General features: G+C 34.2%; 1 protein-coding gene across 2 annotated transcripts in view; it reads right to left on the bottom strand.

The window, feature by feature from the left end:
- Positions 1-695: 695 nt before the first annotated feature.
- HNF4G (hepatocyte nuclear factor 4, gamma) overlaps positions 696-19,744 on the bottom strand; it is a 137,253-nt gene continuing 118,204 nt past the window's right edge. Inside the window, exons 4-10 of one of the 2 annotated variants that reach the window (XM_010838865.1) lie at positions 17,689-17,795; positions 15,972-16,127; positions 12,486-12,573; positions 9,752-9,904; positions 9,009-9,245; positions 7,926-8,048; positions 696-3,232 (exon numbers count right to left, since the gene is read on the bottom strand). In XM_010838865.1, the coding sequence (XP_010837167.1) occupies positions 3,111-3,232; positions 7,926-8,048; positions 9,009-9,245; positions 9,752-9,904; positions 12,486-12,573; positions 15,972-16,127; positions 17,689-17,795 (986 nt within the window). In that variant the 3' untranslated portion in view covers positions 696-3,110. The remainder of the gene's footprint in view (positions 3,233-7,925; positions 8,049-9,008; positions 9,246-9,751; positions 9,905-12,485; positions 12,574-15,971; positions 16,128-17,688; positions 17,796-19,744) is intronic. The other variant, XM_010838866.1, reaches the window with a different exon arrangement.

Raw genomic sequence — 19,744 nt, forward strand, 5'->3', positions numbered from 1 at the left:
TTAAAAAAAAAAAAAAAAAGCCAGGTGAAAAAAATAAAATCACTGGTCTTGGTAGTATAAGAAATGTTACAAAAAAAGCCTTAAATGTGAATGACGGATACCATCAATTAAAACATTTAGGTTAAAATTTTACATCCAAATTTATATATGAAAAGTGAAAGTGTCAGTCTATCAGTCATGTCCAAGTCTTTGTGACCCCATGGACTGTAGCCCACCAGGCTCCTCTCTCCATGGGATTCTCCAGGCAAGAGTACTGGAGTGGGCTGCCATTTCCTCTTCCAGGGGATCCCTCCAACCCAGGGATGGAACCTGGGTCTCCTGCATTGGCAGGCAGATTCTTTGCAGACTGAGCCACCAGGGAAGCCAACTTCAGGTAGTGTAATAGTATCAAATCTTGTTTTAATCACATAAATTTATGTGTACAGTGTTTAATTCAATCTAGGGCATCTATTTTAATTATTATGACAAAAATTTCAAGCAAAACTATATAATTAAAGTGCAAATGAGAAGCTCCCCCTTCAATCAGTGTCTAACTCTATGATTATTTGAAGATGTGCTAGTCAATTTTGCTCTAGACTCTAAAGACCAGTATTTGTAAACTCTATGTAAATTTAATTAAGTGATCATATAAAAGACATTATCAGTATCTCTCAAATTATGAAATCATTTTTGAACAATAATGAAGGACCACACTGTTTTTTTTTCCTCTCAATTTTTATTTAGAAAGTTCAGTGAAACAACATGGTATCACAGCTTAGAAATATTTTAATCTCATTATAATTTATCAATAAAAAATCTAACAATTTTTGATTTTAAACAATGAAATTTATAAAAATAATTTTACATTTATAAAATGAATCATTATTTCACAATAAATTATTCTTTTTTATTACCTGAAAAAAAGTGTTACATAAGTGTTTTTGTGTTATATAAAAGCAATAACTTCCCTTATCAATATATTGAAGATATGCTGAAAACTTCAGTTCCTCTTTGTCCAGCGTTCTTGGCAGTTAAGTATACAAAAATATTATATTACACATTCCCTGACCATGGTTATTAAAACAAATTTGCTAGCAATAATTTCTAAAACATGACTGTTTTAGTAAATAGATGTAGATAAGTTAGAAGGGTCACTAAAAATGAATTATATGTTTTATATTTTAAAGGTTTTTTTTTTTAGTATCTTCTAAGAGCATAACAGAAAACTACAAGATGTATTTCCATCTTAAAAAATCAAAAGCATTCTTATTTGTGAACTAGAGATACTAGCATAAATCTTTTTAAAAATGAGTTAAAATTTTTTTCTGTTCTTTTTCTCAAAGATATATTTTACAGTTTCCAGGTACCAGCTGTTAAAGGGCTTTTATTGATTCTATTAAATCAATGCTAGCTTCTAAGTAATCATTTTTCCATTTTAAGAGTTAAGAAGTTAGAGTTAACAAAAGCTTTTTATTTGTAGGGTAAGTGGGGGCTATGAAATCATAATCTTAGAAATTTTGAAAAGTTCTGTGAAGATCATTTAATTCAGTCTCTTGCAGCGTGGGGAACCCTTTTTATATCATTAATAAGTACTAAACCAGTTTTTCTCTGCTTCAGCAAACACAGTATGTATATTTATTTGACAGAGAGAGAGAGAGAGAGAAAGAGAGACATCACTGTTTTTTGAGGCAGACTGTTAATTGTTTTAAAATAAGCTCCAGCTTTAGATAATATCAAATAATTTGGAGCTCCAAAGAACTATATTCCTCAGTCCACTGGATTTTTGAAACTATGCTGTCAGTGATTTTTAATTTGTCTGCACTTTCATCATAATCTACCTGCTATACATTTTATTTTCTTTGTTCAAAAGTTTTTAAAATCTTTTTATTTTAGGAAGAAGACTCATTAAAGTTAGAAGATTCATTAAAGATACAAAAGTGGTTTCTTATTCATGTTGCAACAAATTTACACTCATTTATATGTATATGTGTTAACAGGTAACACGATGGATAATATCCAATTATCACTCAATTGCATTTATTTAAAAAGCACAGTAAGAAGCTCACATTTTCATACCAAAAATTTATCCTCCTTAAAGTCCATTAGACCTGGGCTAGAGTGCAGCTTTCCTCCTCTTTAGGTTTAATGATCTTTGGTTACGTTATTTAAATCCTCTAAGCTAAAGGTTTCTTAATTTATAAGAAAAAGATAATAATACCTCTTTTACAGGAGGGCTAAATGAGGCAATATGTGGGTGACAGATGGCTAATTTGTCTCCTGATATCAGAATCCCAGGGATGGACAGTTTTGTTGGCACGAGGCTTTCTGTCTAAAGACTACACTCCCAGTGTCCCTGAGAACCAGATGTGGGCATGTGCTAAGTTCTAGTCAAAGAATGGCTACTTCTAGATTTGTTTTCTGAGAGGGAAATAAATGCCTGTCTTGCTTGAGCCTCTTTTTAAGGGTTTCTTTAATACAATTTAGCCTGTATCCTAACTGATAAAGCTAACGTTTTATTTAACATACATCTTCAAATATAGGCAGATTTCAAGGAATACCCAGTCATCTTTGGAATGCCTATTTATAATTTTCTTATCTTTTATAGGCATATTTAACTATGGGCCAAAAAGATGCTTGTAAGTGATTCTTCAAAGAAATATACCCTATTCTACAGCAACTGCTTTAATTTTCGAATCTGCAAGTTTAAAACTTATTTAAAAAAAAAAAGAACTTGGCTCATTTAATATTAATCTGGGATTTCTGATCTACTGTTCTCAAAGAAGAACACTTAGTTCTTCATCACATCACCATAAAGCAATTATTTACAGATTTAAATTAATAATAAGACAACACAGGAAAGTAGTACATGAGATTCAGCTGGTTCAGGCACAGTACAGGTTTATACTATACAAACACATTGAAACTCAGTGATACATTGGTTGCATAGAAAGGTTTTAAACAATAGCAACAACAAACAAAATGAACATATAAACAAGAAAACAGGATACTGTCTTTATAACAGCACCATGAAGAAGCCTTGGCCAAGAGTCTGCCAAAAGTGCTATCCTGAGATATTTTAAGACCAACAACTTTTCACATTTATACAGTGCCATTCAAAAGTAAACATACTCTCACAATTGCTTTTGTTTGGAAAGAGACTGGTGTGAAATGACTGAAGCTTGATTTGCAGCTATTTTGTATGGTTCTTGTCCAGAGCCTTGAGGTGGGGAAGGAAGTGGGGTTTCAGGAGTTGCTAAAAAAGAAACAGAGAATTGTATGTGATGCTGGCAGTTACCCTGGCCCATCTCATTAAGTTTTACATGACACCAATATGCATTACTTTATTTTATATATGTTTTTAAAAGATCATATATAAGTAGTGCTTATAATACATAATCAGGTCACTGACATACTACTGGAGATGTACTCCCCTATTAGCATTAAACTAAATCATACTTTAAAATGTTGATAGTCACTTTAAGATATCATCTGCTTTTATATAATAGCATTTATGGGCATTCAATTCTCTCATAAACTCAGCAGAAAAATTTTTAATGAAAAGAATTAACAGAAAATTTTTTCCAAGTCTCACAATACAAGTTTTACAATATTTGCAATCAAAAAACACATAAAATAAAACATATTTGGTTTAGATTTCACTAACTCAAACGTTGTTGTTTAGTCGCTTAGGTGTGTCTGACTCTTTGTGACCCCATGGACTATAGCTCACCAAGTTCCTCTGTCCATGGGATTGTCCAGGCAAGGATATTGGAGTGGGTTGCCATTTCCTTTTCCAGGGGATCTCCCCAACCCAGGGACTGAACTATGTATGTCTCCTGCATTGGCAGGTAGATTCTTTACTGTGTGAGCCACCAGGAAAGCCAACTCAAACATTAGATGACATTAACAAAAATAATAACAAGGTAAGGTAACTCTTAAGTGCTTTGAAATCTATGTTGTTGTTGCTTAGTCATTAAGTCACATTTGACTCTTGTGAGACCCTCCATGGACTGTAGGCTGCCAGGCTCCTCTTTTCAAGGCATTTCCCAGGCAAGCACACTGGAGTGGGTTGCCATTTCCTTCTCCAGGGGATCTTCCTGACCCAGGCGGGTTCTTTACTACCGAGCCACCAGGGAAGCTCTTGTAGTTAAAAGCATCTGAAAAATACTGACTTTGTCACTTCAAAATTATTGTTACAATGACTCTTAGCTGTTCCTCACCCATCAATACAAAGAACACTGAGTAATTTAAAAAATCAGTTATAGTTTGAATATTTCATTGTCTAGGATAGTATTTCTATTGGCAAATTTTAACCATATTACAAAATAGTCCAGGAGCCATTCTACAATTTTTAAAACTTGAAATATTTTAGTATTCACATTTATTATTAACCCATGAATAACCCAGAATAAATAGAAAACGTTTGATGATCAGACTAAGACATTGCAGACTTTATTGATTTTTTTTCTGGAATAGTTTTCAAAAATACAAAAAAGAACAGCCCCTTTTTGCCTAGTTTTCTTTAATATATTAACTTTATATTATTACATGGGAATTAGAGATGACTCAAAAACAATATTTTTAGATACAATTCAAGTGACAAAAAATTTACCAAACTTGCCTCAAAAATTATTTCTGGATATTTAGGATGGATCTAATACCGCAGTAGCCTGCTGTAAAAGACCAAGAAAATATGCATAAACTTTAATTTTTATGTGTGCTTGAGTGTAATGCTTTGCTTTGTGTCAAATATAAACTGTTTCAAATGACCATAAGCAAAGCAAAGTTTTCCTTTACAAATGAATCTCTTAAATAGTATGCTGGAAGAGGGAAAATAAAAATGAAAAGTGTGATGATGTGATTCTAAAAAGATTAGGGTCAGCAAGTATGCTTTTAAAATACTAGAAAACTAGCATTTAAAAAGTAAAGGATTTAACCACCAGCAAAACTGTTAAACTTTCTTGCAAGTTGTTACCTATAACGTTCAATGTTTTGTTAATGAGTTTTATTTTCCAAGTTTATGAATAACTGATTTCTAAGAGAAACAACTTCATAGACTCTTTGGTATGGTATTGGGTTTGCCTCTCTCTGTTCTTGACTGTTAATTAAATGAACATGGTAACATGTGCTTTGCAAGACGGTCCCAGTATGGAAGTTCCTCAACAAATTAAAACTAGAACTACCACAGTATCCAGCAATTCCACATATATTTGAAGAAAACAAAAACACTAATTTGGAAAGATACATGCACCTCAATGTTCATAGCAGCTTTATTTACAATAGGCAAGATATGGAAGCCACACAAGTGTCCATCAACAGAGGAATGGATAAAGAAGACATGATACATACACACACACATACACACACACATATGAATATTACTCAGCCATGAATGAAATTTTGCCACTTGAAATAACATGGCTGGACCTGCAGGATATTACCCTTAGTGAAATAAGTTAAACAGAGAGACAAATACTGTATATTTTCACTTATATGTTAAATTCAAATAATAAATAAATATAATAAAGCAGAAACAGATTCATGGAAACAGAGAACAAACCAGTTGCTACCAGTGAGAAGAGGGGGAGAGGGAGAGAAAGCCATGGAAAGGAGAATGAGAGGCACAAATGATATGGTAGAAAATAAATAAGATATAGGATGTAATTTACAATACAAGGAATATAAGAAATATTTTATAATAACTTTAAATGAAATATAACCTCTAAATCTGGATCATTACATTGTATACCTGAAACAAGATAGTACTATAAGTCAACTGTACTTCAAGGAAAGATAGAATGGTCCCAAATTAATGTCTTTAAATTACATGGGGACCCACAGATTAAAGGTACTATATTGTACATTTGTATTTTTTCTAACAATTTCATTTCTGCTCTGTCATACACTCAAAGAACTTTGTGTTACAGACATTATTTACACATATATCTATTGCATCTGAAGGACAGCAGTGATAGCAGGCATTTTTGTGGTTTCTACTCTCCCTACCACTGGGGAGCAGTTAGATGGTACTCACTAAATTATGGTCACATTGCACTGAACTTTGGGATAAAACAACACTGCAGCTAGTTACTAAGGGCTATCGTAGATTCTGCAGGCAATACAGGTATGCATAATGATATCACAATAACTTAAGGAATCTGTGACATAGCTGGTTTAGTGTTTAGAGGCAGTAGATCAAAACTCAATTTAAATTAGTATAAATTCAGGAGCAATTAATTCTTGATATTTTTTCTAGTCAAGATTTTTTAAATCTCTGAGTTGACTTGTAAAAAGACAATGTGTTAAATCTGCAATAATATCAGATTATCTACTATCAATCCCTTCAGTTCAGTTCAATCGATCAGTCATGTCTGACTCTGAGACCCCATGAATCGCAGGACACCAGGCCTCCCTGTCCATCACTAACTCCCGGAGTTCACTCAAACTCATGTGCATTGAGTTGGTGTTGCCATCCAGCCATCTCATCCTCTGTCGTCCCCTTCTCCTCCTGCCCGCAATCCCTCCCAGCATCGGGGTCTTTTGCAATGAGTCAACTCTTTGCATGAGGTGGCCAAAGTATTGGAGTTTCAGCCTCAGCATCAGTCATCTCTAGTATATATATATAATCATTTTTGCTCCAAAGAACTAAAGAAAACCTAAACAACCCACACTTTGCCCAATTGTGATACACATAAATTCCACTCATCACTGCTTAGTTAAATAGCACTAGTCTTTCAAAAACCTGGTTCACATTTCAGTTAGTATGTTAACTCAAATTAACGGTGAGTGTTGCATAAACTCACAAACTTGACTGTATTGCAAACTTTACAAACTTCACAGCTAACTTTTTCAGTCTACAAATAATTACCTAAATAATAGATGTGCATTTTGATCAGTAACCAATCACACCACATCCTTCAGTCTGTTCAAGACTGTGATTGGTCAACAAGCATATTTCCTTCAGTTCACATACTCTCTCCCTCCCAGTAATAAATTCACATGACATTTTGAAAACATGGACAACTGAAAGAGAATTGGCCGGAAGGGGAGAGTGGGCAGTAAAGAAACAAAAAATGATAATGCTGGACGTGAAATTCAAATGGAATGTAAATGTAGTTAATAGAAGAAAACACTGACCATGGAAATGTTCACATTGTCATTGTTTGAATCCCTAAAAATACAGCCAAGAGCTTAAGCTGAAGGAAAACTTGTCAACATTAATAAGGAGCCCAATTCTTTGAAAGGATGGAGAGGTTCCAGAGGAAGTGAAACTGACAAAAAACTTCCTATCAAATGGTTTCTGAGAGATATTTCATGACATTGAAAATACAAAGGATAAAATACTGGAAAACAATCCAGACTTCCAAAAGAGTAAATTTCATCATAAATGCTCACTTCCTCTTGTAAGTCCTTGAAGAAGAACATGGCAAGCACTGCCCAAACTACTCTTCATATTTTTCTCAGTGTTTTTAATATTTTAAATTATGGTGTACTAAACATTAAAAATACTATTTTTAATTTTCCTATACATTTATAACTTATAGTTAAAAGAGCTCTTAATGTTTTGATAAACATGTTTAAGGGTCATCACTAATCTTAATTTTTCTCTTAATTATTAAGATTCCTTTGCGTGGTTCCAGTTTGTATGTAATTTTTATGGTCCTACACTACCAGGCAAAGTGGAGCATCCTATATGTCCTTTTGCACTACCAAACCGATGAAGTAGAAAGATTTAGGCACTCATATCTCCATTTTAGGGAGAAAACTCATACATGAGAAGAACAAGTGACTTGTTTCACAATCTCCCACAATCAAATCCTGGAGAAGAAATTATATCCAATTTTTACAATTTCTGGGCACTAATAGATTCTTTCCCCAAATTTCACATTTTCTCAACTAGTTAAGTTTAAGAAATACTGTGTTTCACAAGTGGTCCAGATACTTACATATCTGGTCTGTATGCACCAGTGTTGACATTGAACCCAGAAGTATAGTCTGTCCGGTTAATGGATCTTGAGACAAATGTGGGTGCATTGGATGATGGAGATGGTTAGGCTCAGTGGAAGCACCTACAGAAGATAAAAAGATGCTTGTGTAAGGGATATTTAATCAGGAACAGCAAGTTTACCTTAAAACAAGTGTTTTGATTGACAGCTTAAATATTGCTATTTTTGCAAAGTGCTTTTTGGGAATTCAGAAATAAATTAATAGAGTCACTGCTACATTAAAGACAATGTCAGCTTTCACTGTACACTGGCTAGATTAATGTTGTATCATATTATGTTGTATATTAATAATGGACCTTCCGTGCAGTTTCCTGGAATCATTATGTTTGCTGCCTGTTGTTAAGGCAATTCCAAGAATCACTTACCTCAAGTTTATAGTATTTGGGATCACCCTAATAGCATAAACAACTTTTATTTCAGAAAGATATCATTAGAAACACATTAACCACTAGAAAACTAAAACTAAAATAAAATAAAATAGATTTTACAAGGAAATTTAATCTAGATCAGAACACAAAATAAATGATTTCTTAAGTTATTCCCGACATCTACTGCAGCAAAGAAATCTCATTTTCCCCTTCTCATTGTGTTGTGTCAGTTAATTTATTTCAGGAGCAGAATGTTTATTTTTAAGCTATTTACTCTATGTATTTTTGTTGTTGTTGTTTTATTTTGCCATCGGTGAGCTTTTAGAGGAGGAAAGACATAGAAAAAATATAATATACTCCAAGAAGTACCAACAATAAGAAATATATTTCCATTTACCATATTTGGGAGGATCTGAAAATTGAGGTAAGAGGGATGGGTGGAGTAAAGGCGGTGGAGGTTGAGTATGAATAGGAGGGAGGTTTGAATATGTTCAAGTATTTGTGTTCCCAGCCAATAGGTTTTATAGATTTTTCTAAATGCAAAATAAAAATTGAGTTCATTACATCATGGACAAAAAGTAAAAAGGTCAAACTTGCTCTAAAGCACTGTAATATGATGCTAAGAAATAAAATAGAAATTCTTAAATAAACTCACCACCTAGTAACATCTCCTGAAGTAAGTTGTCAATTTTAACCATTCCAAAAAGTTTAACAAATTGTATTTGCTCAATCATTTGCCACGTGATGCTCTGCAGCGTGGGCAGGAGCAGAAGCAGCTCCCCAAATCTGCCCCGGGAGTCATACTGCCGGTCGTTGATGTAGTCCTCCAAACTCAGCTGCACTTGGAACCGCATGTTCTTAATCTTCACTGGATCACTTAGCCCTTTTGCGTCTAGTGCAGGAATAAAAAGAGCAACCTAAATAGTCTGTCTTACCAGAGTGTGAGAGTAAATATTCTAATATTTTAAAAGTTGGTGACTTTTAAACCACTTGGTGGTTTAGTGGTAAAGAATCCACCTGCCAAGGCAGGAGACGTGGGTTCGATCCCTGATCTGGGAAGATCCTTGCATGCCACCAGACAACTAAGTGTGTGCACTACAGCTACTGAACCTGTGCTCAAGAGCCTGGGGCCACAACTACTGAGCCCACAGTGCTGTAGCTACTAAAGCCTGTGTGTCCTAGAACCAGTGCTCCTCAATAAGAGAAGACACCACAGTGAGAAGCCTGTGCGCCGCAACTGGAGAGTAGCCCCGCTCACTGCAACTAGAGAAAAGTCTGCACAGCAAAGGAGATCCAGTGCAGCCAAAAATAAACAAACAGATAAAATTATTAACAAATAAAATAAAAGGCAGTTTAATTTTCACTGCAATCATTTTTACTGAAACTTTGGAAACAAACCTGGATCAAAAAACACAATTGCCTTCAAACAGGCATATTCATTATCATCAATCTGAATTTCTTGAAATGGTCGGACCAGCTCATCTAGAACCCGGTTGGCCACACGGCTAATCTCGACTTCACAGCTGTTGCGGTGAATAACATAGTTGTTCCCTACATTAAAAAAATAATAATAGTTAAACCATCAACCCTCTCACACATGCAACATTGTCAGATTTTGTTTAAACTTTTATAAACAAATATTTTAAATCATTTTCCCTTGAAGAAACACGAATAGTACTTCCTCTCTGAGTAGTGTTGTTAATTATGTTAGGAAAAACTTAAGAACACTTACAGGATCAATAACATTGATAATATGATCACATGCATTTTAACAGCCTCGGTCACTGGTGATAATACTAAAGTACAGACTAATAACAAGCTAATTATTGACAAAGGAGAAACAAGATATAATGATTAGCTTTCCACTATGTCAGTTATCTGTTAGTGCCTTACTCATTAATGAGCATGATACAAAACCTAAAGAATCTCTCTTGCTTCTAGTGAAGTAAACTAGCATTCCTTCAGTGGTATAGGTGTTTATACATATAACAACTACTGAGACACAATTTTAATAAGCTTAAGTAGACAAGGCTAATTTTTTTAAACTATCAGCTATACTCTTATGAGTTGCCTCATTAAACAGTAAATTCTCTCATCCTGGGCTTCTTTAAGAAGAGATGGGAAGATCATCTAATCACAAGGCTAACATCTGCAGCAGAATTCAAAGGAATTCAGAAATTGGATAGAAATCTGGACCACCTAATCTTTAAATATGTTCTACCTTAGAAAGTCTTGGGCTATAATATAACAATATTATAGCTTCTAAAATATTAGGAAATTGGAAGCTTATTTGAGCGCCTAAAATAACTGCTAAATTTTTATTTTCTGGTTTTATAAAAAGCAGAGTATTCTGAATTCTTTCACCAGGCAAAGACAATCTTCAGTATAACAACACATGCAAAAGTATTTTAAAAAGTGTAGCCCTGCTCCTCTTATGAAAAGTTGAATTATCTAATTATTTAGGATAAGACTATTTAGAACTATGTGGTAAGATTGTTTTGTTTTCTATGCTTATTATATTCACATTTATAAGGAGAACAGTATTGTAGGAGTGCTAAAATTGTAAGAGAAAATTTAGCAGAATTTAAAAGCAGTCATATTATGTGGTTTAGAATCTTGGCTCCATCCCTTACTTGCTTTGTGACCTCAGACAAACTTACTCTGCCTTCATTTCTTTACCGACATAACAGGTTGAAAATAATAGTACATATCCCTCAGGGTTATTCTGAGGATTAAATGAGAGAGTGTATATATAGAGATATGTTAAAGCACTTAAAGGCATATATCTTAAACAGTAAGTCCTCAGTTACTATTGGCTATTGTGATATTATGTTCAATTTATTTCTATTTGGGACAAAATATCTGTCTAAAAAATGGAATAAGACAATTTAGTTATCATTTTACTCAGCCAGAGGGAGAAAGAGCTTCTAAGCATTAGAGAGATCTCAACTCTCTCAACAGGAAGCCTAATTTTATAAGGTAAGTAAAGGGGAAGAATTGATGCTTTTGATCTGTGGTGTTGGAGAAAACTCTTAAGAGTCCCTTGGACTGCAAAGAGATCCAACTAGTCCATCCTAAAGGAGATCAGTCCTGATTGTTCATTGGAAGGACTGATGTTGAAGCTGAAACTCCAATACTTTGGCCACCTGATACAGAGAGCTGACTTATTTGAAAAGACCCTGATGCTGGGAAAGATTGAGAGCAGGAGGAGAAGGGGATGACAGAGGATGAGATGGTTGGATGCATCACCAACTCGATAGACATGGGTTTTGGTAGATTTCAGGAGGCCTGGCATGCTGCGGTTCTTGGGGTTGCAAAGAGCCTGACACGACTGAGAGATTGAACTGAACTGAACTGAAGAGAGGGTGGATCAGAGTACTTCCTTAATGAAGACACACGCTTTTCCTTTGTGCCTTATCCCACTTGCTGTCATAATTTTGCCTGATTCAGCACTGCTATTTAACTATGAGAAATTTTCAGACATTGTTATGAAATTTTTTTTTAACTTGGGATTTTATAGCATATCATAGGCAATGAGATCCTAGGAGATAAACTAATCTTTAGAAGATTAGAGAATGATATATAGTATAATTATTAGGTAGACACTTAAAATGTATGGAATTCCATAAGATGGTGACACAAATCACTAATTCTTTGTCCTGAAATAAACATATCTTGATATTTTGTTTATTGAGCAACATTTCTCTTTTATTTAATGCATACTGAACATCTCTTCTGAACTTCCTTGCAATAAAGGAAAGGAAAAACAGAGCCTCTGACCACCTAAATCCATTGTGAAGTGATAGCATCATTTGACAGTATCTATGAGTGCCTGGTACCTATAGAATAAACCCCCTGTAAGTATCAAGCAAGCATAATTTTTTTAAATTAAAATAAAATTAAAATTATTCTACCCATAGAAAGAGGCCCAAGTGATTTTGGACAAAGTTTATATAAAATTCAATGGAGTCTTATAAATAAGGCTGCTAGAGCAATTGGGCCATTGGACATTCATAGACAAAACAAATAAGCACAAATCTTAGAGAAAAACATTATCTTCAAGAACTATGGTGAGGCAAAGAGTTCTTAAACTTGAAGAAAAAAAAAAATTAAAATGAAAAAAAAAACTTACCCAAAAGCAAAATATCTTTATACATCATGGATCTCTTTGTAGCTCCAAGCAGTAAATGTTCCCCTGCGTGAGCTCTCAACAGTGCCACCTTAATGAAAAATACCAAGTTTAACAATTGATTATAAAACATAATGATGAAAGGATTTATAATAAAGTCTGATTAACTTAGTGTTCTTTAAGCCTGGAACATTTTTTTGTTGTTGTTTGTTTTAACAAACTACAATATTCATAGATTCTTATTATTAAGCCTTCTATTTTAAGCACATCAATAGAGCTTTACTTTCAAAATTTCTAAAACTAATCAGGCAATAGGATGGCAGCAAGAAAAGAAAAAAAAAAGAATAATTTAGTGTTTGGGAGTGAATGATATTTGAAAATAGAGTCTAACAAACTATAGTTCAAATTCTGGTTTCTCCACTTACTACATGTTTAAGCTTGGGTCAGTTAACCAGTATGTTTGGGACTCATTTGTTTTCATTTATCAAATGGAGATAGTGATGAAAATCTCAAAGTGCAGTCATGAGGACTAAAGAAGAAAAATATATGTCAAACACAATCTGTTACACATAATTAAACTGAACAGACAAAAGCAAAGGGTTTCCCACGTGGCACTAGTGGTTAAAGAACCTATCTGCCAATGCAGAAGACATAGGAGAGGAGGGTTTGATCCCTGGTTCAGGAAGATCCCCTGGAGGAGGGCATGGCAACCCACTCCAGTATTCTTGCCTGGAGAATCCCATGGACAGAGGAGCCTGGTGGGTTACAGTCCATGGGGTTGCACAGAGTCAGACATGACTAAAGTGACTAAGCATGCACCCACAAACAAAAGTAAAGCAAAGAGGGGTGATACTGTGAAATGAGTATGCGGGATTGGGTTCTGATGCTTTCTAGACTGAACCTTTAACTCTGAACTAAACTCTCAGAGCAGTTGGATTCCCTGCTGAACATCACTATTAGAACAAATAGGAAGCATTTCAAGTTTAATTCATCAAAGTGAATGCTTCTCCAGCATCTTCATCTCCTTAGTTAAAGGTACAGTCATCCAAAATGCTTTTTCACATCAAAACCAAGGGTCCATTTGGATCCCTCTCTAATTGCACAGCACATCCTAGCAGGGCTTCTCCATTGCTACCACCAATGTCCAAACCTTGGTCATTCTTCACCTGGCCTACCAAAATACATTCCAAAGATCTACTAAGTATTCCTGCTTCCTTTCTGGTTCCTCCATCTTAAGTCCTTCTTGACAAACCTTCTAAAATGATATCTTGTACAATATTCATCAATTAATATCACTCCTCTGTTGAAATCTTTTTAACTATTTCTTACTGTCTTTAGAGTGAAATCCGAACACCTCAACCGTGGCCTCACCTGAGGTGATGGCTCAGTGCTTTGTCCCTCCCCCATTGCCACCACCCACTCTGGTTTCTTCTCGCAACATCCTTTGCTCACTTTTCTCTAGACATTTTGCCTGCCCTGCCTCAGAGCCTTGGAATTCGCTCTTCCAGAAGCCAGAATGCCTTTTTCTCGGATCTTGACAGACTTAGTCCCTTGCTACTCAGGTCTCAAGAAAAATCTCTAATTCCCAATTTATTGGATCTGTTACCACTCCACCCATGACTATTCCCCAACAACTCATCCTATTTCAATTTATAGAACTGATCCCCACCTAGAATTATCTTACTCAGAATGTGGACATTTTTATTGTCTGTCTCTCCCCAAAAGAATGCAAGTTTTATGAGAATACTGATGCAATCTGTATTTTTCCTGCCATATAGTCACAGTTCTTAACACTGAGCAGTAGTCCTAATAACTATTTGTGTGATGAATATATTGAGTGGACTTAACTGATTTATGTCTCAGTTTTAGAAATTGTTAAGTGGATATTATAAAACATGCCACAGAGCTCCTGAGACTATTAAATAATGTAACATACAATGTAACTGAAAACTAATATCAAAATCCCTTATCCATAGTAGACTCTGCCAATCCACGGCTATTAATGGTATACTGTTAATATTAAACAGTTAGTAAATAAAAACTATTATTGACAAGTTACTGGATTTCAATCTCCCAATTTTTAAATCACTGTCTGCATATATGTCAGCAACTTTAAAGAGTGATAATAAAAATATAAAACTGATAAATAACATAATCCTACTTATATGGCTTGGGGTGAGACAAGTAAGTTTTAGCAATTTAGCATTATTCACTGTGAAATAGCCTTCTGAGCCAAGCTATCTTTATGATATGTCCATAACCATGACTCATACCAGGAAGGGAGTTACAGAACATTTAAAGAATGATTTCAGATTTCACAGTATTTTCTTTCTGTAACCAGGTGAAATGCTCTTCTAGAAATATAACTGCTAACTTCCTGTGATCACTTTTATTTTCTGGTGTGTAAATATTTTGCCCTTCTTTGATTTTTAGACAATCATACACATTTCCCTTTTATTGTTTCTTCATTTTTGTGTATCAATGATAAAAAGCTCTGGTAAGAGGGTACAAAAATAGACCCTGGTTATATTACATACTATTACATACTGTGCTTTATTTGGAGGAATTGGAAATTTTCAAATTATTTACATCTATAGAATATTATATACTACTTAGAAGAGTTAAAAATGAATTTGAGACTAATAATCCAATCTTTATAGACATTAGAAAATTAAACTTCTTAATTATTAACTAAAATATCTTAATATAAATATGACAAAGTATGAAATATATATTCAGAAAAGATCACTATATCTGAAATCTATTTTCTGTAGATTTCAGAGCACAATTCTACAGACATTTTTTTTACTAAATATATAATTTTTATATAGTAATTACCAGAATAAAATTGACAACATGAAAGGCACAATTTTATATGTTAATTGCATAAAAGTGCCTACAGAGACACCAACACAACCTGTGTGTTTTCTCTCTAAAAGAGGTCTGGTATATCTGAAGAATTTTCTATGTACTTTTAGTAAACACCAAGACATAATGGGTACCATCTGCCTCTGAGACAAAAGTATTCCAATACTATGTCTTACAATAGCAGTTACCTGCTATCTGTTTTTCTCCCATCCTTAAATATTTTATTCTATTAATATTATTTTTAAAAATTTTGGTCACACCCCATGGCATGTGGGACCTTAACCAGGTATTGAACCCACAACCCGTGCATTGGAAGGCAGAGTCTTAACCACTGGACCATTGGGGAAGTCCTTATTATAAGCTTTTTAAACTTCTAGAGGGAAGAACATAGGCTTGATCAACTCTTATCCAGTCAATAAATTTCTAAGACCCTTAAAATAGAAGTTTAACAGTCTGCCTCTTAATAGAACAGGGTAAGTGAACAAGAAAACCAATTTTCTCTCATAAGACCATTTAACCTTTGTCACATATAGAAAATAAACTACAAATATAACTAAAAGAACACACAAACTTAGCAAAGTTCAAAAAACACTTTTTAAAGTTTTGTAATCTCTTATATACCTGATCGTCCAGTGGTAACTCACAAAAGGCAGGGATATATTTAGCCCATTCCACCAAGACTAGGAGCTGCTGTTTCATGGATTCACAGACATCACCAATGCTGGCAATTTTCTTAACATTTATGTCAGCACTCGCACCAGGGCTTGAGACTGAGATCTATTATTAAAAACATTATATTAATCTGTCATTGAAAATAACACAAGTCCAATATATCTCTTTTTTCTGCCCCTGCAATAAGTAAACACCATGGAAGTGGACACTCTTATTATCACACTATCTTGAAATATACCAAACATTTTAAAATTGATAAATCAAATACCTATCAGTTCAAGTTAGACTGAGAACATTCACTGCCAGAGTCTGGGAGCAGTATCTTATTTTTACTGGCCAAATCTGTAAAACAAGTTACCACAACTTTGGGGGAGTTTTTAATAATTCAAAATTATAATACAAAGAGCTGTGGAGTATCCACATTGAACTAATGCTGTGTGATTTTGTTTTTAATTAAAGATGATAGTTCCGGCCAGAAAGTTCACCTTTAATTTGTTATAATTTATGAAGGAAAGTTTCCATTGGTAAAGTTTACCAACTGAGGAGAATAGATTTAGATGAGAAGCCAGACTATGTTGCTGCATTCAATGGAAGCCCATTCAAATAAAGTTAAGACACCACCAATCTTTGACTCCGCAACTTGAAAAGCTTAACATATAATGATTAATTTTTAAATGATATACAATTTTGAACTATCTAAGATACAAGTAGTGTCCAAATGCCTTTCTTCTGGAAAAAAATCACTTTTTAAAAGTTCTTCTAAGCGTCATTTTTGAACATGTCTGTGTGTGTGTGTACGTGTCTTTCTGCTGTTATGTGCATTTCCTCACAGTTCCTTTAAGGCCATTCTCAAAATGCTTTATAGGACCATCAAGTAATCTTCAAGTAATGAGGATGATAATGGTGAAGTTAACCTCATCATATTACCCTTGTGTTATCAAAAACGAAAGTAGTTGCACTGACTCATTATAAGACCCGATTAATAGTTAGCTATTTCATAATTTGCTTTACAAGAGAAAAATATCATTAACATTTCTAATAGGGACACTGCTAAAATAAACTTTCTTCAAAAGGTTTATTTATTTGATTCTTAAGTGATTTACTTTTATTTATATAACTGGTCACTTACATATTTAACTCTAGAACTGGTGTTCTCATTCAAGAAATTTCAAACAATAAACTTTTTCTTGTATTTTCTGAATTCTGGCTGTTCCCTGAAGTACCTGTTTCCAAAGCAGGTGCTAAGGTGAGTTCTTGAATCTAGGCATCATTTTCAAGAAAGAAAACTTTAATGATAGTTTTCAACTAAACACCCTAAAAGCTGTGGTAATTGATTTCCAGATTCAACCAACATAACAAGATACTGCCCCAGGGCATTGTGCTAAGCATTAAGTATTTTAAATCAACCTTGTAAACAAACTTTTAACAATCTTAGATTGAAATGTATCATTTTTTTTTTTTTTCACTCAAAAAATGGGGAATTGCCCAGGAAAAGTAAAAACTAAGTCAATAGTCCACTAATATTTTCAAAGTGAAACTTGAAGTTGCATTAAGTGGAGTTTATTATAGTAATAAGCACATGTGAATGAACTTAAATCAATTTTGCATTATTCTTAAGTAAGCATTTGATCCTATTAAATAGGGCAGGATGCTGGAGCAGCAGTACCTGGCGAGACCGAACTTCCGCTTGTGCCAGTGTGTTGATGGAGGGGATGTTGCTGCCGTCAAACGTGCTTCTTCTGGTGCTTATTCTATCACGTTCATTTTGTACAGCTAGGGGAGAAAATCACAGTATTTACTGGTTGGTTTTCTTCAACATAAGTTAGAATATATACTCTTTGAAGTAAAAAAAAAAATATATATAAAAGGAGAGAAGGAATATTTCTGAAAGACCTGGTGCGGGGTGCAGAGATAAGTCTGACTAAAGATATTTTTTTATTCGGTACCATTTTAAAAGTAGGAAGAGCCAAGCTTGTCACTAGAGCACATAAAATACTGCCTTTGGGGACCTCATGATGGTACACATGTTACAAAGCGGTAGGTCAGCCGGTTCAGCCATGTTGTATTTTCAAAGGTTGGTTTTCCATTGTCTCAAGGTTAATAAAGCCATAAGATATCTAAGGGAAGAGTATCACCTATGAGATTGACCAGGTTAAAGATAAGAGTGTATTCACTGTCAGAAAATATGAGTCATATGCTCTGAAACTCCCATTTTTCTTTTTCTTCTAAAACAGCTGCAAAAACGGAAAGTACATTTATTTTGGTTAAGGTGATCACAATCCTATGATCTCTTATAAAGCAATATCTTTGGGACCATTTAGAGACATTAACAAGGCAGGGGTTGCAGCAGGTAGGGGTCTTTCTTCAGAAAACATATTTGAATATCAGCATTTTGGAACAATGAAGAAATATTAAGTATCATATGAAAGTCTTCTAAGAAAGAGCTAGATCTCTTTGTTTCAGAAGCAAACAAACAAAAAGAATAATGCTTATACCCAAATTTTAAATATAAGGAAGCAGAAGTGGGGTGGTACAGATTTGTGTGTTTGTTACGTAGAGAATAATATAAATCAGAAGTCAAAGTTGGATTTCAAAACATAAAAGGTAGAATTGTCTTCTCTTAACCAAAAAGAATGGAAACAAAGTCTGTACCCTCTGAATTATGTACCCTAATGCTTTACCCAATTTTGCTGGAAAGATAAGACATTAAACTATCAGAGTTTATTTCTATAATTATTCTTTTTAAAAGAAATTCACCAATGTGTAACTAAACAAACTATTACCTATCAATTCCATTAATTTGAAAGAAAAAAACTAAACTTTTTGCCTTTAAGAGCATGCTGCAGTCCATGAGGTCACAAAGAGTCAGACATGACTGAGCGACTGAACTGAATCTTTAGTTGGAGTGAATCATTAATATTTTATTTTAAAATCATATTTACTGGTAGCTTACTTCCTCTTTCTTAAATACTGTCATTGACTTTCAGCCTAAACTGACTCATTTGGAAATGTGTATGTGGAGATAAAACATTAAAATGTAAGCTATGTTTTATGGATTTCATTATATGATCAACCTAGAAAATGCTAAAAGATATTGTGACATTTGTAATCTTCTTGCTGATACTATTTTTGACATAAAACCATATTTATGTATGTTTCCATTTAACTAACCTTTAAATTATGCTATTATTGTAAATAAGAAGTATATCTACTTTGAAAGCAAAAAATTACTTCCTAATCTATTTAGGAAAAATTAAGAATGCTCAAATTACCGCACAATTGCACTAATCTCACATGCTAGTAAAGTAATGCTCAAAATTCTCCGAGCCAGGCTTCAGCAGTACGTGAACTGTGAACTGCCAGATGTTCAAGCTGGTTGTAGAAAAGGCAGAGGAACCAGAGATCAAATTGCCAACATCCGCTAGATCATCGAAAAAGCAAGAGAATTCCAGAAAAACATCTATTTCTGCTTTATTGACTATGCCAAAGCCTTTGACTGTGTGGATCACAATAAACTGTGGAAAATTCTGAAAGAGATGGGAATACCAGACCACCTGACCTGCCTCTTGAGAAACCTATATGCAGGTCAGGAAGCAACAGTTAGAACTGGACATGGAACAACAGACTGGTTCCAAATAGGAAAAGGAGTACATCAAGGCTGTATATTTTCACCCTGCTTATTTAACTTATATGCAGAATACATCATGAGAAATGCTGGGCTG

This window comes from Bison bison, unplaced genomic scaffold (genome assembly GCF_000754665.1).
Source record: "Bison bison bison isolate TAMUID 2011002044 unplaced genomic scaffold, Bison_UMD1.0 scf7180017864106, whole genome shotgun sequence".
In the NCBI taxonomy this organism is placed as follows: Eukaryota; Metazoa; Chordata; class Mammalia; order Artiodactyla; family Bovidae; genus Bison; species Bison bison.